This window comes from Syngnathoides biaculeatus, chromosome 7, assembly GCF_019802595.1.
Source record: "Syngnathoides biaculeatus isolate LvHL_M chromosome 7, ASM1980259v1, whole genome shotgun sequence".
Lineage (NCBI taxonomy): Eukaryota > Metazoa > Chordata > Actinopteri > Syngnathiformes > Syngnathidae > Syngnathoides > Syngnathoides biaculeatus.
This window is the reverse complement of record NC_084646.1, coordinates 18,604,944-18,622,400: the sequence shown is the minus strand read 5'-3', so window position 1 is coordinate 18,622,400 and position 17,457 is coordinate 18,604,944. Positions and strand designations below refer to the sequence as shown.

At 39.3% G+C, this 17,457-nt stretch overlaps 2 protein-coding genes across 10 annotated transcripts in view; one reads left to right on the top strand and one right to left on the bottom strand.

Annotated features, from left to right (window-relative positions):
- The window catches only part of nr5a2 (nuclear receptor subfamily 5, group A, member 2), a 65,805-nt gene extending 58,861 nt beyond the window's left edge, over window positions 1–6,944 (top strand). For all 3 annotated transcript variants that reach the window (XM_061824806.1, XM_061824808.1, XM_061824805.1), the window contains one exon: window positions 5,435–6,944. In XM_061824806.1, the coding sequence (XP_061680790.1) occupies window positions 5,435–5,682 (248 nt within the window). In that variant the 3' untranslated portion in view covers window positions 5,683–6,944. The remainder of the gene's footprint in view (window positions 1–5,434) is intronic.
- A 2,894-nt stretch (window positions 6,945–9,838) lies between these two features.
- The window catches only part of LOC133503388 (adhesion G protein-coupled receptor E3), a 98,129-nt gene continuing 90,510 nt past the window's right edge, over window positions 9,839–17,457 (bottom strand). For all 7 annotated transcript variants that reach the window (XM_061824972.1, XM_061824976.1, XM_061824979.1 and 4 more), the window contains one exon: window positions 9,839–10,488. In XM_061824972.1, the coding sequence (XP_061680956.1) occupies window positions 10,393–10,488 (96 nt within the window). In that variant the 3' untranslated portion in view covers window positions 9,839–10,392. The remainder of the gene's footprint in view (window positions 10,489–17,457) is intronic.

Below are 17,457 nucleotides of genomic sequence, written 5' to 3'. Positions count from 1 at the left end.
AAAAATATGAACCATGAAGCCATTGTTCCATTTCTTTATTTGAGTGAATTGCCCCTGCTGCTCTGACTGTTAGCATCACATTTGCAAACCCACAGACGCAGAAATTACCTGTACGCGTCTCCAACCGTAGCCCATCAGTCCTTGTCTTGGTCCCTTTAACCCACACAGAGTCAAAGGTCATCAGGTTGTCATTGATTGACACATATTGTTTTGTTTTTTCCTGAATGGAATTTGGAGCTAAACTGCTTGGTGAATTAATAATGAATAAAGTGGGAGAGGACGCCGTTCACATGATAACAATGCAATAAAGAGGCCCGGACTGTGGTTCAAGTCCTCTTGAAAGTGCCGCAGTAGTAGTAAAGGGTGGCCCAGCTTTGATAGGCTCATATAAAGGCCTATTGGAAGGCCAGAGCCTGATGGCGGAAGTCACTTTTTTTTTTTGTCTACTGGTTTACTGACAGCACTTGACTCAATTTCTGTTTATGGCCTGCCAGCTTTTATGTGTTGTTTTGAAACCCAGAGGGAAGCACATGTTGTGACATTTGAAAGGAGTGAATCGGCAGCATGTGACACAGACATTTATTGATTTGGGGACACTGAAAGTGAAAGAACATTGAGTATGTTTGTCATGTTGCCCTGACAGGTGGAAGCGTGTACAAGGAAGTCATGGCAGTAAATTGCGGTGTGATGAAGGAAGAATGGAGATTTTTTTTTTTTCAATCTTTGAGAGATTGTGTCAGGGCAAAGTGGCCGTACCGTATTTGTGTTCAAGGCGAAGTCAACCACTTGCAGTAGTCCACACCTAGCGTGTAGAAATCCAGTCATGTGTAACCTCTGAAGTTGAGCTTTTACTAAAAAGAACATGAGTCGTCAGTACTGGAACTTCTTGTATGGCTTCGTGTCTGCGTGTATGTGTGTGACATTTATTCAAAAAGAATTACCACCTTCAACAAAGTGTGATTTAGAGATGAGCAGAAGAATCTGAAAAATGAAGACAGTACATCAGAATTTATGTTACGTGCACAATGATCCAATTTATACAGCTTTGTACTCTTGGTCAATAGAGCTGATTCTGATTCTGATTCTGAAAGCGTCATCATGATCATCTAGTGTTGGTGAGTTGTAACTTTTACGTAATTTACAAAACAAAATATATGTATTTGTAATCTATTTTATTACTGCTAGAAAATGTAAAATGTTCCTTTCCTCCATCTAAAGTAACCCTCGTGGTGGGTTTTTGCTGCCATTCTGCTGTAGTCTCAAACATGCCATATTTGTCTAAATACGTATAAGCTCCAAGACCCTGTGATGCAATCTATTTGTCCAAGATTTTTAAATGTTTGGAGTTTAAACGCTTTCATCTTTTTTTTCTGGAACATGCAGTTATCTAGCTTGTCAGATGATGCAATATGGTCACAATTATGCACATTTTTCAGTACGTCAAACAAGTCTAGTTTGCTGTGGTAGTTTCCTACATGCTGTATAAATATAATGCAAAAACATATTTGATGATGTATTTATTTATTTATTTGTGATGTTTTGTTATCAGTTTACTATTCGTGCAAAGTACAAATATAGTTAATTCCAGCATAATGATTTCACACGTCATCACAATAATATGACAGGTAATGACGCGGTAAAAGTACAAAAATGTCATTCTTTGAACCTTTCCAATATCTTCTATTTGTCACTATCACAACAGTTCTGGTTCATTCTACTCGCTGCGGGAGGAAAAGAAATCCAGTAAGATGATGTTTTCAAAATGTATTCCTGTTCATTGCAAAATCAAAACAATGTAGAAACCATATCCACTGACGAGAATCCCCTTTTCTCATAGCAACATGGTGCACACTTTATAATGTTATTAATAGTTGCTGTTGTTTGATTTTGGCCAGGAATTTCCTTTTTAATCAGAACAAATCTAAGGTTGAACAAATTGTGTTCCAGTGTATGCGTTTGTGTGCATGTCACCGTAGGCAAGTTGGAGGTAAGGGTGTGTGTGTGTGTGAGTGTGTGTGTGTACGCGTGTGGGTGTGTGTGTGTGCGTGTGTGGAGAGGCAGCGTGCATTAGTGTAAAACACATTTTTGCAGCACTGATAATATGTAGTCTTTGAGTTTAATTAGAAGCCATAGCGGCTTCTGAGAGAAGTGTTTCTGTGTGTGTGTGTGTGTGTGTGTGTGTGTGTGTGTGTGTGTGTGGTGTGTGTGTGGTGTGTGTGTGTGTGTGTGTGTGTGTGTGTGTGTGCGTGTCGACATCATGTGACTGGCTTCAGCGTGATCAGCCGTCAAATGGAACAATGTATTCTGCAGGACCTCAGGGTTTCCATTTGAGTACTCGGACGTATCGCTGCGATGAACGCTGTCTGTTTTATGTGTAAAGAAAAAAAAAAAAGAAAGAAAGAAGAAAGAAAGAAAGAAAGAAAGAAAGAAAGAAAGAAAGAAAGAAAGAAAGAAAGAAAGTTGATAATTAGTCCCAGTGTGACTGAATGACGAGGTTGGGTAAGAGGAAGGGAGGGGGAAGAGAGGTAGTGAAGAAAAAGGGAGAGCACTTAGCACACTTAACGCTTCGACCTGACACTGTCTGGAGATTGTTGATCAAAATGTGTTTTTGATTTGATTGATTTTTTTTTTATTGGCTCTCGTTATGTAAATACACAGCAAATGATTTACTCCAACCACTTCCAAAAATCAAGTTTGTTCTTTTCTTTTATCTTTTCAAATCATCACGTTTGCAAACAGTATCCAAAAAGCAAGCCCCTCCTGTAGAAACCCTCATTCATTATTATTATTATTTTATTTTTTTTTTTTTCAAAAAGGCCACTGATAATAATTAGCAATTAAAATGTGGTCTTTTTGCCTCACTTTCACTCTAATCAGCTTGACAGAGAGAGATACTTAATTCTCTGTAGTAACTCCCTCCCCCAACAAACTATATACACGTGCTCCCCCCTCCACACACACACACACACATACACACAAATTTTAATCCATCTCATCTTGGCACCAATGTTGCTGCACATGTTAATCAACGGAACAAAGACTATAGCAGCCATCAAGTAGCAAGTAGAAATAAGAAACAAAATCTATATATATAATTTTTTTTATATTATTTATTTTGGGGGGACCATGCTCCATTCTCTTGATCAAAATGAATGCATTCCGGACAGTCCTGAACTTGATTAAAACTTTAAGTTTGCAGGACATTTTGGATAATTGTATGCCCCCAGCTTTTTTGGAAGTCTGACTGCTCCAGTGCATTAAGCAATGTTCATAAAGACATGGTTGGATGAGAACACCTCCGGGATGAACTGGAACACAGATTGTGAGCCAGGCCCTCTCTTGGGTCTGTAACCTCTGACCTCACACATGTTCTTTTAGACAACCGTTTCCACAGACACACTTCAAAATTCAATCATCTCTAAACTCCTCTGATCTGGCAGGTATGCAAAAAGGTGAGAATGTTTTTCATTCGAATCAGAAAATGTTCTTTCACGCAGCATTATAAAAACGATAAGCTCAAACACATTTTTTTTTTTTTATTCCTCGCTGACATCTCAATGGAACACCAGCGGGCCTGTTGCGTAAGCCTTGGGGGCGACACTGGTGCTGCTCCAGAAGCGTGGCAGCGGGTCGCGGGGCTGAGTGACAGCAGGAAAAAGCATGTCGTGTTTGTTTGGAGTCTCTCTTTGTCACCCCCCTCCTCCCTCCCATCACACACACACCCCTTTCCTGTCCTCTTCTTGCCCTTATTTAGCCTCCCGCCGTGTCACGCAGAGGTCACGGTGAGCGTGCACACGCACAGAGGGACACCAAACCCAAGAGCGCACACACAAACACACACGCATAGAGATTGCAATAGCATGGTCGAGTGCATCGTAGATGGAAGTGCCTGGAAGGAGCTACTTCTCATACGCTAGACCTCATTAGCTGCTGATTTATCTACACCCCCCACCCCCGCTAATGCTCTGAGTAGTGTGTGTTACAGAGTAATACATTGCAAGCGAAAAAGAAATATTGTGTGTATTTCCATGGATTAGTGTCTGATTATTCGTGTGTCTGGGAAGTAAGAAAGATTAAATGCATGCGATGGGATGTGTGCGTAGACGTTTGTGTGTGCGTGTGGAGGTGTCAAAGAGAAACAGGGACGCTGTTGTTACGCATTAGCCTACATAAGCACACCCAACCTGAGGTCAAACGCATTAATAAAAGATCTCTCACGCATACGCTGCGCTCTCATTAAAAAAAAAAAATCCTTCAGCCCCGCACTTCATAATCATGACGCGGTGTAGTCCTCCATTATCCATTTAGCACATTTTCCACTTGTCTTGCAATAATCTGCAAAAGCCCCCAGTGATCTTATTATTGTTATTGCCAGCGAAATGTGCTTGTGGCAGCACACGCAGGTATGGTTTGGGAATAATGCCAGCTTTGAATCTGCACAAGGAAACAAGAGCGGAGAAGAAAAGAACCTACACCAACATTGTTTGCACTCTTGTTGCACTCTTTCAAATGTTCACTTTTTGGAGAAGTGATTTATTTAGTATGACAAGGTTTTGCTATGACCAAAAAAAAAAAAAAAAGGACGGCTGTATATCTGCCCTACATAATTTATTGACTCACAGGGACTGAATCTCAGGAGGGCAACCTTTTTTTCCTTCTTTTTTTCAGCTCTTACCTGATATCTTCTGCACAACAGTCCCAAGAGATCGCTGTAAGCCAAGTAAAGAAAACTGGCCCGTTTTTGTCATGCAGCTTGTGTTGAAACTACACAATTCGGCAAAAATTAGGTTGTGGGTGACTCATTTTTGTCTTGGAATTATCACAATGATGCCATAATAAGAGGAGAAACAGTGGTTGCAAAACCCTCGGAGGGTTTTATTTTCCTTGTGATGAAGTCAAATTATCACAGAGATGACTTTATTGGGGAAATAAGTGTTAGAATTTGGTCACAACAGCAGAGCAGTGAAAAGACATTCGTGGGATTTGGATTAAACTATGAAGAAAATAGCAATCTGAATGCAGAATGGTGGTCATGGAATTAGAAAAGGGGGGGGGGTTACATGACTATTAATTTGCACAAAGATTAGGTTCTGTTTAATTGTGCATTTTTCCGGGGGGGGTTGGTTATGTGAGAGAAAAATAGGAGTTGTATCATTTAAATATGATGACTCAGACTGGTAACAACATCACAGGACAAACTAGAAAAACAGGGCTGCAGATATTTGACCTATTTGCCTCGGAGCTCATTGATTAGTTTCTAATTCCTAGTTTTCTTGAATGCAATGTGAAGCTAGTTCCCCCAAGTCTCCCTAACACAAACACTTTTTGACTTTTGTGCCACAATATCTCTGACAGAAAAGATGGCCAAACATGTGACATGAAAAAAAAATCCAGTGGTTCTGACCTCTTCATATTCCCTTCCTGTCTTCTGTAGATGTGAAGAACCTTGAGAATTTCCACCTGGTAGAGAGCGTCCAGGAGCAGGTGAACGCTGCGCTGTTGGACTACGTCATGTGTAACTACCCGCAGCAAACAGACAAATTTGGTCAGCTGCTCCTGCGGTTGCCAGAGATTCGAGCCATCAGCCTGCAGGCCGAGGAATATCTTTACTACAAACATCTGAATGGCGATGTTCCCTGCAACAATCTGCTCATTGAAATGCTCCACGCCAAGAGGGCTTAGGAGGGAACTGCGCTGCCCGCAACGCAGCCGCTTTTATTTAAATCCACCTCAGCCCATGAAGGACGGCGTAAAGGACGCAAAGCGGTTTAAAAACTTTGAATGAACAGCAAGAGGGGAAAAGTGCAGATGCAGGACTCTTGAACTAAACAAAGACTTTATAACTGCGAAAAAGGACGTTGTATAGGATGTGGACTTTACTTTTAGCTCGGGTTGGTACTGTACAGACGAGCGTTCTTGTGGTCAACCAAAGCGGACTTTCACTGCTATCACTGAACTCATCGATACAGCAGCGGCAGCTTGACCTGACCAAAAATGTGAGGAACGACTGTTAGAAAAAGAAAGAAAGGCGTGCAAATGAATGCCCTCATTGATCAAAACGGCTCTCATCCCGGAACAGAAATAAGTCAGTGGGTCTCCTTATTTGACCCCTTTGAACAGTGTACATCAGAAAGTTGAATCTTAAATGCATTTAGTTAATATTCAACTAAAACAATAGTGTATTTTCATTTTTCCTGAGAAAAAACTAAACATAAAAAACACCCTTTTTAGTACCAAACAAATGGAACAAAACAAACTGTGGTTTGGGATGGAAGACCAAAGCTCGCCGCAGAAGGAAATGACACACAACCTTTATAATCAGTATTATTTAAAAAGGAAAACTGCAAAAAAAAAAAAGAAAAAAATATTGTGATGTCACAGTTATGTGAGTCTTGCCTTATTTCATTACCATGCTAGCTAACTGTGCAAACGTGAATGAAAATATGTAAAAATATATATATAAAGAAAGTATTAATGTTGCAAAATTTAAAAAAGGAATAATTACAGGTGTTTACATTCATGTGGTAATATGGGAGACAACTGTGATGTTGCGGAAATTGCAAATTGCAAATGTCCTAAAGAGGACATGGGGATGGGGGGCAGGTTGCTTTCTTTCTTGTTATTGTGTGTACAGTCTTTTTTTTTCCATTTTCGTTTGAATCAGTACTTAAATTATGTCGTGAGACACTAAAATCATTGAGGAACCATGCATAAAATATTCTTTCTGTCTGCTGGCATTCAAACGTGTCTCTTCAGTATTGCTGTGTAAGTCAGCTTCTCTTTCCGCCTTTATTTGTACAACTTTTATTCATTATTTACAGTGCTATACCTTTTTTGATGTACAGAATGTCACTGGTTACACTTAATAACGAAGATAATTTATTGCGTCTCTTGGTTTCCATCTTTGTGTTACATGACATGAGGTTTTGGCGCCACAATAAATTTGTCTACTGTAGAATGTTCTGGTTTTGTTTCTCCAAGTCCTGCCCCAAAGAAGTTTTTGTTCACACACATAAAAAACACTGCTTCTTAAATTTAAAGGTGACACAAATGTCCTTTTTCTGCACAATAAAAGCACACCAAGCAAAAGTTGGGATTGTTAGGTTCAAACAAAAATATTTATCCATTTTCATCCCCGCTTATCCTCACAAGGGTCGCGGGAGCCTATCCCAACTGTACACCCTGAACTGGTTGGCAGCCAACCATCACACATCGCACATCAAGACAAACAGCCACACTCACAATCACACCTAGGGGCAATTGAGAGGGTCCAATTAATGTTGCATGTTTTTGGGATGTGGGAGGAAACCGGAGGGCCTGGAGAAAACCCACGCAGTGATGGCTGGGATCAAACCCGGGTCCTCAGAACTGTGAGATCAACGGTTTCCAGCTGACCCACCGTGCCACCTAGAAATATTTACTTTAGACAATAGAGCTCAGTGCTGGTCAACTACAACCTGCGGGCTATTCCTGTTCCATCATCCATTTTTTACAGCCTTCCACATATACTAAAAATATTGAACAGCTCCAAATTTTTTATCTTTTGCGGCATTCATATTTGATTTCCTCATCCCTCCTGTCCAAAGAGTGTGATTAATAAGATGATTCACTGCTTTGACCTCAGTACATTGGTGCATTTATTTCACAAAAGAAATTAGTGATTCTCCTTGTCAGCCACCTTTTTGTCTTTGTCTATGTCAGGGGAGACAGGACTGCGAGCATAATTCCTTGTTGTCAATTCTGGTAACCAAGCAAACTTGCATACCCACTGAAACGTAATCACCCGACAGTTTTTCTATTGTGGGCACCTCCAGATGCAGATATTGCATTGACAGTAAACAGTCTCTGAGGTGTTTAGTTGGCAAAGTAACTCACAGAATAATGTTAAGTTTGCTCCATCATAAAATAAATGCTGCTCTTGAATAGTTGAAACGACAACATTCTGACAAGTGTTTGACAGTACGAATTACCTGGGATAAGGTACAGTCCACATCTCTCAACTTTAAAGAAAAAAAAAGATGACATCAAAGATAATCAAGAAGGTATTGCGTTTTCTCCGCCTCTCAAGAATGCGATCAAGCCTTAACGTGACCCCCTTCGTGAGTTTGACCAAACGACAACTGCTGCCTCAAACGACATGCGGATGTTCCTTACGTGGAATCTGCCAAACTAAAGTAGCTACAGATTTGCATATAAATTCATTTTATGAGCACGTGCTTATGGTGTTACACTGCATTTATGTTTACAAAGGTCCTGTTTAGTGTCGTTTATCATTTTTTTGTTTTTAAATAGAGTCAGATGGCTCTGTTTTGTTACCAACACAAATTCTCCGTGTGGCGCGATTCGACTTGGTTGTCGTAATCTCGCAGGTCCGCGCGTCGGGCATGTTTAACCAAAGAGGCTGTCTTAAACAAGCAGACTTTATTCACACACCAATCAAAGCAGCTTACTTCATTCATTCCCTTTAAATCAGGCACACTGATGAGCTCGCGTTCAAGGAGAGCGCAATACACACGTCACTGGAGTAGTGTGACTTGGCCGGTGTGGCTAAAAGACAACCTGATTAAATACAGGAAGAGCCAGTGATTACTCATCATAAAAAAAAAAAAAGAAAATAACCATTTTCTCAATTTCGATGAGTCATAAATGTTGATCTTTTAATTAACACTGACTTGTTTTTAATTTTTTTGTTTTGGCCGTAGTTGTCCTGAGAGAATGCATATCAATCATCTGGAGAGATACAAAAATCTCGTATTTTATTAATGGGTTGGGGGGGAAAAAAGATAATTCACTTTGTACTTTTAGTGAGGAATTCAGTGTATAGTTTTGTATTTTGTCTTAGAAGTCCCATATTTTGGGAATTTTGACCTCAATAGAGTGACCTTCTTACAAGGACTTAATCGAAAATTTCATTTTAAAAAAATCACCTTGGTTTTGTCATACTTGAGTCCAGAAAAGCCCCTTTTGGCAGCTACTTCTGTTAAACCCAGTTTCTTTTCCACTTTGTCCATATCAGAATCAGAATCAAAATCTTTATTTGCCAAGTATCTCAAAAACACACAAGGAATTGATCTCCAGTAGTTGGAGCTACTCTAGCATGACAACAGAATGATGCTGAGTCCTCAGGCAATCAGAGCACTTTGAAATGAGTAATAGAACTGGTGCATGCATTGTGCAAATGGTGCAGAGACCTCAAGAAATTTATGCAGTTTAAAGTGACTGCCGGTGTGATACTCCGGGACAATTTGAGTTGTGCAAATGGTGCAGATACTCCAGTTTTAGAGGGGTAAATAAACTTAAATTTAAAGAATGAAATGAGCTCATTAGACGGACAGCCCAAGTTAGATGTTTTGGAGACAAGGTTCGAGAGAGCAGACTTCGATGGTTTGGACATGTCCAGAGGCGAGAGAGTGAGTATATTGGTAGAAGGGTGCTGAGGATGGAGCTGCAAGGCAAAAGAGCGAGAGGAAGACCAAAGAAAAGGTGGATTTTATAATGTGAGGGAAGACATGAGGACAGAGGGTGTTAGAGAGGAAAATGCATGAAAGGCTTAGACGGAAAAAGATGACATGGTGTGGCAACACCTAACGGGATAAGCTGAAAGGAAAAGAAGAAGAAGAAGAAATCAACTTAAATTTAAAGAATTTTAAAGTGGCCTTGTGTCCTTCCATTTTCTTTATATGGCCTTTGAGAAAAAAGGTTTGAACACGCCTAGGGTAGATACTACAATAGTATGGAATGTGTGTGTGTGTGTGTGTGTGTATAAGAGAGAGTGAGACTTTGGGCCACACAGTACACACAAAACAAAGAAGAATTTTCTCCAACTTGTGAGCTTTTTAAAAGGTTTTTATTGTCACAGTACGAGCACAACAACATTGGAGGGCCAAAAGTAAAGACTAAGAACTTCAAAAACTAAGAAAATCCCATTTGCTTCCTGTACAGTATTGCTATCAATTGTGAGATGCCAAATTACTTTGTTTCTTATTGTTTGACACACAGCTGTAAGGATTATACACATTATTGCTGTACTCATTTGACATATTAATCTTCGATGTTTATTAACAAGCGTAATAAAAGAGTAGCCTCATTAAGTCTAAAACACAACCGCTACATACTGAATGTACATTATCGTACACAACCGATTCACAAAGATGCTCCATTATTTCATGTAAAATACAAACTTTCCCATCAAAACCCAATTTGGGACAGTACTGATGCAGAGCCCTTATTAAAAAAGTGACCATTCCGATTCCGAAAACATAAAACCCCCATTGACATTAGTAAAAGTTAGGCCATGGTAAAAAGCAAACATCCATCACACAAACAACTCACAATTTGGATTTGACGCCCCTTGGAGTAGTTCGCCTCTTCTAAAATGAAGCTGAACGTCTTCTATGTTGAGAAGCAAGAAGCGGTAAACTCCAACTCCATCGGGATGCCGAGACTGCAACTAGCTGGGGACGCTTCGGCTTGTACAGGAGGGAGCGTCTGTATTTGGGGGGGTGACACAAGAGTTAGGTTATCGATACCATCAATGTCCCCTGCAGTATAGCAAACAATTTGTACTCAATGAAGACAAAGAAAAAGGAAAAAGAAACAGAAACACGAAGGTAAGGTCAGGTGCTGAAGGAACCGAGCTCATGAATGACACCAACAGAACTTGCCTGCATTATAAAATCTTGTACTCAAACATATTTTGTGATGCTAACACACCAGGATTGTAGAAATGTAAAGTAGGTGATGTGAGGTCAGCGTGGGAATGATGGGCACAATACAAGATGTTCTCTTAAGTTATAATTACTTAATTTACTTTTAACAATACTATTGTATTATATTGTACTTTATAAGAGGTCAGAAGTTTATTAAAATATGTATTTTTTCTTTGTTTGTGGCAATGTATTAGTAAAATTAAAAAAACAAATAATGCGCCACTGTACAGTATGTCAATAAAATTGCAAAACCATCAATATGTACAGTATCTGCTAAATGAATTAGTTTGAAGAAAAACATTTTAAGTGAATAACAAATAGTCAACTCAAACTTGAGGTATGACATTTGACAACCTCCAATAGCAATAAAAAAAAATACGCCACTGATAATTGGAGTCAAACATTGAACACTGCTGAGGATAATTTATGTGAGACTTAAAGCTACTTTATTCTTTCCACATACCCCAATTCCAATAAAATACAACAGAATAAAATATCCCGATGAAAAGAAAGTCTACGCTGACTCACAGAACTATGAGAGTCCAAACCCACAACTCAAGATGGACCAGGCCTTCCCTTGTGTTGCTGGTTAAAAGCGCAAGCTGCCACACACGCACGCACGCACGCACGCACACACACACACACGCACGCACACACACACACACACACACACACACACACACACACACACACACACACACTTACTCCCCGGACATAGCCAATAAGGGATCTGGTGAAACAATCCTGGTACCATGTAATAAGTCAAATTGGTGACTGTTTGCAGTATGTGTGCATCCAGCCTTCAGCGCTTACCCCGGTCTGGGTCAAGGGTAAATTTGAGCTTATTCCCAGCTGACTTTGGGTGAGGAATGAGGTACACTGTGCACAGATTGTCAGCCAATCCAAAGACACACACTGTACACAAAAACAACCCTTCACACTTATATTTGAGCAATTCTTTTCGTCTTGTTTTCGAAATGTGGGAGAAAACCTGTAATGAAAACATGCCAACTCCAGACCGAAAGACCAAACGCCAGAACATATGATTCTGGGAATTTGTTGCTCTGCTCAGGATACGGGGAAAGATTTTCTTTTTCTTCAATAACACTAACGGATTGAGTGATCATATGAGAGATATGTTTTCATGCAGCATAATGCGTACGGGTCACAGCTGGGAAAGGAGCCAGCACAACCACTAGCCCTGACTTGAAGCTTGGCTCGCAGTGCCTGGCCTCTTGGTTCATAAATGTCTTCAACCGGGTTGCCTTCACTCGCGCTGAATTTGTATAAATAATGTATATAAATGTATCTGCTCAACTCTAACAAGTGCAGCCTCCGGTGAAAATATTCAGCAATGCATGCTGTGTGTCTCCCCAAGGGTGGACATCAGTTCCTGACTGACCGAGTCCAAAGATAACCACATAGACAGTAAGGAAGAAAAAAAAAAAAAATACGGGGGTGAAACGCACATAAATAACTTGCCGAAAGCAACACACAGGCACACAGACATACACACACACACCCAGATGTAATGCTCTCAATTTCTAAAAAGGTTTTCCTTCTCTTCACACAAACAGTCCGAGTTGTGTCTGTCAGCGTTATCTGAGGCTTTTAAACTCTAAGATGCCCCTGCTGCGTAATTCCTGCATGGTGACACGGGAGCGAATGACCACATTCATCTTTGGAAGCAGATTTCAACGAGCGAGCAACAGAGTGATGACAATTTATTATGAAAATGCACAAACAGTTTAGCTGCATGAGTTTGCAACAAAAGTTGATGAACTCAGCGTGTGTGCTCACTCAACAATACCAACGTCTACAGCGACAAAATCTAGAATTAGGCAAAAAAAAAAAAAAAAAATTGTATGGTTTTAAGGGCATATTTTTTTTAGGAAGCAAGTATCTGTAAATTTGTGTCTTTTCTACTCACTACATAAATTATCTTATATAAAGCCTACTGTGAGTGAGAACAGGCACAGACCTAACCGAGTCCTGACCAGACCTGAGTTTACTTTTTACATCATTTTTGTTACAGTACTACTGTATGTCATATTGGTGCCTTAAAACTCGCATTCATGCTAATATTACAGTTCAGAGTTGTGTGCATTGCTTTGTACATTTTTTTGTTTTGCTTTCAGAAATGTGAAAACAAATATGAGCATTGAGAGTAATGATTTATTCTTTGCCGTGACTTGGAATTGGACTTCACAAGTGTAGCAAAGCTTGTGGCTGCTATTTTACAACAGTTACAGTAAAAAGGCACTTATCAAACTGTTCTTTGGGACTAATAACATATAAAGTGATAATATATAAAAACTCAGTTATCTCCCTCCAAGTTAAAACTGATGGAGGCTGATTGAGACGAAAGAAAAAACAGAAAATGTCTTCAGAGAGGCAATTAGCCAACTTCCAAACCACTAATAGCGGCAGTTGTGCCCGTTGTTTGCCGACTTGATGGACAAACTTTACACATGTAAAGATTAAATGAATAGGCTAGCATTGTTAAGGGGAACACTCGCAATTATTATGCAAAAGATTCACTGTGCCTTGCCAAACAAACACACAAAGGTTTGGAAATGGAATGGTTTGAAGGCCGCTGCCGTTTCATTTCAAAGCATATATTATACATCATTGTGCATAAAGAGGAAGCCTACAGCATTATGATGCTTTTTTTCCCCATGATTATCCTTAATAAGTAATTAAAAGGAGATTGATAGAGGGAAAAAAAATATACAACTTTTAAGCACCTGAACCTCGCTGCCAGCATTCCATTAATTGCCTGCACAATGGGGGAGCCTTTAGAGATTTTTCAATTTCAAAAAATGAGGAGCACACATTCAGTGCTCATGTCATACCGGCACTTAAATCCTACAGAGCTCATAAAAAAGGACTCAAGGTTGCATCCAATTGAAAGCCTCCAACTACAGCCACTTCAGACATCCATTTAGCAAGCAGGGGGTTAGAACATCTAATTCAAAAGGAGATGTTCTGTTAAAATGGTTGCACCGATGTCTTTTAAAAACAAACACACACTTTCAGCCGCACGTACTGCCGCTCTGTTTGCTTGGCACCATTGTGGAAAAAAAAATTAACCTGGCACATACACAGAGCAAGACACAAAAGGCCTAATCTTGCCAGAGCTCGGTTGAGTGGTGAAGGTGAATGCTTCAATGCATATAGAATCTTGACCTTTGCCTCCAGTGTCAAAAAAAAAAAAAGTCGATAAAGAAAAGAGGTCTCCGGCCTCTTAAAGAACATAACAACCTGAATGTCACTACACACTACATCGCTGATTCCTTGAATTCTAAGCAAGTGAACATTTTCAAAATTAAACTTGCGTATTTAACACAGACATCATTTCAGTTGAAATAACTGGATTATTGCAAAACTTTAAAATGAACTTGAACAGCAGGACATGTCGTTGACCAGACAAGTATTCATTTCACTTCTATGGACTGTGGGTAATTGTAAGCTGCAATGCACTCAATAAAACAATGTGGACAGGACACTGCCTTTGCCAAAGAAAAAAAAATATCTCTATAAAAGACGCTACTTGTCCATTTTCTCAGTTTTTCTAGTGCAGGTTTTTTTTTAATTGATTGATTTAACATTTACATGGAAATAATGGGTATATTTACACAATGATGGGGCATTAAAAAATGTCAAACTCAAAAAAAAAATCTCAAACTCAAATCTTTTGCAATCTCTCCTTTTAGATTAGCATTTGAAAAAAATTATATCCAATAAAAGGTAGAAAAGTTTAACATAATTCAAACTTTTGTTTTGGAAAGAAGTAAAAAAAAATAAAAAAGCCTAACCAAGGTCCAAGATCCAATCAGCATTTAAGTATAGTAATGCAAATAACCACGAGGAGTAGATCATAACTTTACCTATTTGTAAATATAAATTACAAGAGGAACTCAGCCCTAAGTCATTGTTTAAATGGTTTTGTTTTATTGAATGCTGCTTTATGATTTATGACATTAGGATTAGCGTTTGGTCAGATAGACAAATATTGGGTTTAAAACAAATCTGTAACTAACTGAAATGACCTAAAAAAATATAAAAGGCCTGAAGAATATTTACCAAGTTTAAAATGTTCTTGTACAATAATGTCTGCGGTCAGTGTGTATTTTTTTTTATTCTAAAATCAATGAACACACAGTTGAAAAATATATATTAAGCTGAATGAACTGGAGATGTGTGATGGCTTCAGATCGCCTCCCATAAAACCAGAACATTTAAAGTCCCATAGGAGCACCAGCAGCCTTGATCTTTGTGACCTACTGCTGGAGAGCGGAGTAATCAACACGGAGCGGGACCATGAGCCATCACACACATGGCCCTTAGCACTTCCACACAGAACATTTATTTACCTGCTATGTAGCTGCACGTCGAAAGGCAAGGGATAAAAGTCACCCGTAGAAGAGCACTGGGTGTTGTCCTTTGTGTGAACGCGTAAAATAGCCATAGAACGGCAGACCGACTAACAAAAGCGGTAAATCAATTTTACTTATGGCATTAAACGAAGAGATTGCAACCCAGTGTCGCCACTGATGAATAGACTTACAAAAATCAAATAAATGCTGATTTTGACAATGTGTAGTCATTGTGATTGGAAAATTGCTTCAAGATGGTCAGTAGATCACTGACAAAAGAATAAAACAAAGACCAGTGTGACTTTTGGACCAAGATATTTTACACTATTTTTTCCCCACTGCCATAGATCAATCGATGAGAATTTGAACAAGATCAGGTTAAAATTGTGAGTAGCAACAACTGACAGATACATGACTACAGGTCTGACCTTTGATCTCAGGTTGGATAGACTTACTGTTATTATTAAGAGTTATCCATCCATCCATCCATCCATCCATCCATCCATCCATCCATTTCCAACACTGCTTATCATGGTTAGAGTCGCGGGCACTGGACGCCGATGTCAGGTGAAAGGTGCACTACACCCTGAACTTTTAAGTTCGCTTCCTGACTTACTATCGTTCTGTTCGACATGACAACCACAGAGTCAGAGTATCGGATTACCTCCTTCCCCGATGTTGACCACACAGAGGATTTTTTTTTTTTTTTTTTACTTTAACTATCAAACATTTGTTAATGCAAATATCGGTGGTGATCATTTTCAAAATACACTCATTAGTATAACCACTTTTTCAGGACAGTATTCAGGGTCATCAAATAATTGGGTACTTGTTAACTTTGCTCAGTCGGTGGAATCACGCTCCAAATCAACCAAATTATTTTTCTGTTTGTGCTTCATTTCAACTGAAAGTAGGTCAATAAAGAAGACAATAATAATTAGGCTTTTTGTTTTGATGTCATCAATCAACCGGTTGACTCTTAATAGATCGCGTAGGACTGCAACAACTAGAAGACTGACAGACATGGGCAAAATCTTACATTTATAGTCCATAACTTAACTACTTACACTTGCGTCTTAACTCTTTATTGACATTTTTCTTTAGTGCTAACATTTTGTTTTTCTAATGCAACACTGACATTTCACTACTTGTTTGCACCAAAGCACATAATCTACAAAATATGTGAAACACTGCATTCCAAAGACATGACATGAAGAAAAGATTCATTTTCAATTTTGTGTCAGTCTGCTTTCAGTGTGTGGATGTCTTTGTATGTCTGTCCACAGATGTATGTACATACTTATGTTGTTGCACACAAACAGTACATCTTCGTATGTGATCAAGACAAAAATATGCCTGAATAGAGCTTTCATCCTTCCTATTTCCCGCGGCTGCTTTTTGTTCTCCTCCTGTCTTTCAGAGCACCAAGTCCAACTGCATATAGGCCTTCACATTCCAACAGCTGCTCCTGAACTAACTTTTCCCGTGATTATTTAGTCTGCAATACATCTCATGGGACAGCAACACTTTCTGTAAGCTATTGAGGACGCTAAAGAGGGAAGGTCCATTTCCAAAGTCAGATATAACAGACTTTAGCACGCCTTAGAAAGACCTAAGCATGGAGCACTTGGAGCATCTGCGAGTTACATCCCTTTAGCATCTGTTTGAGTCAGTCACTAGGTCATACACAAGTGCATGGCATCTCTAAGTCACCTGGATTTCCAGGTCGTATAAAAAGCAGGTTAAGAGTGAGTTCATTTTGTTTTAATCCGAATGATATCACATGGGCCCAGTGTCAACCACACAGATGACTATGAGTAAACCTGGAACTTTGATTGTCTGCCTGTCTTTATGTGAACAAGGTATATCAACAAGTTCGCAATGGAATTTGCTGACAATGCACAGGAGGTTTTGCTTGGGTTTTGGATTGCAATGCAGTTTTTACACATTGCTTTGGGACCTAAATCAAAGCACCATTATTTTTAAAGAGCTACAGTGAAGAAAACAAGTATTTCAACACCCTGCTATATTGCAAGTTCTTCCACTTAGAAATTATGGAAGCGGGTGAAATTTTCATCGTAGGTGCATGTCCACTGTGAGAGAGATAATCTAAAAAGAAAAAAACAGAAATTACAATGCATGATTTTTCAGCAATTTATTTGTGTGATACACCTGCAAATAAGCATTTGAACACCTGTTTATCATTTAGAATTCTGACCCTCAAAGACCTGTTAGTCCGCCTTTAAAAGTCCACCTCCACTTTATGTATTATCCTGAATCAGATGCACCTGTGTGAGGTTGGTAGCTGCCCAAAGACAGCTGTCAACCCCACACAATCAGTAAGACTCAAACTTGTAACATAGTCAAGA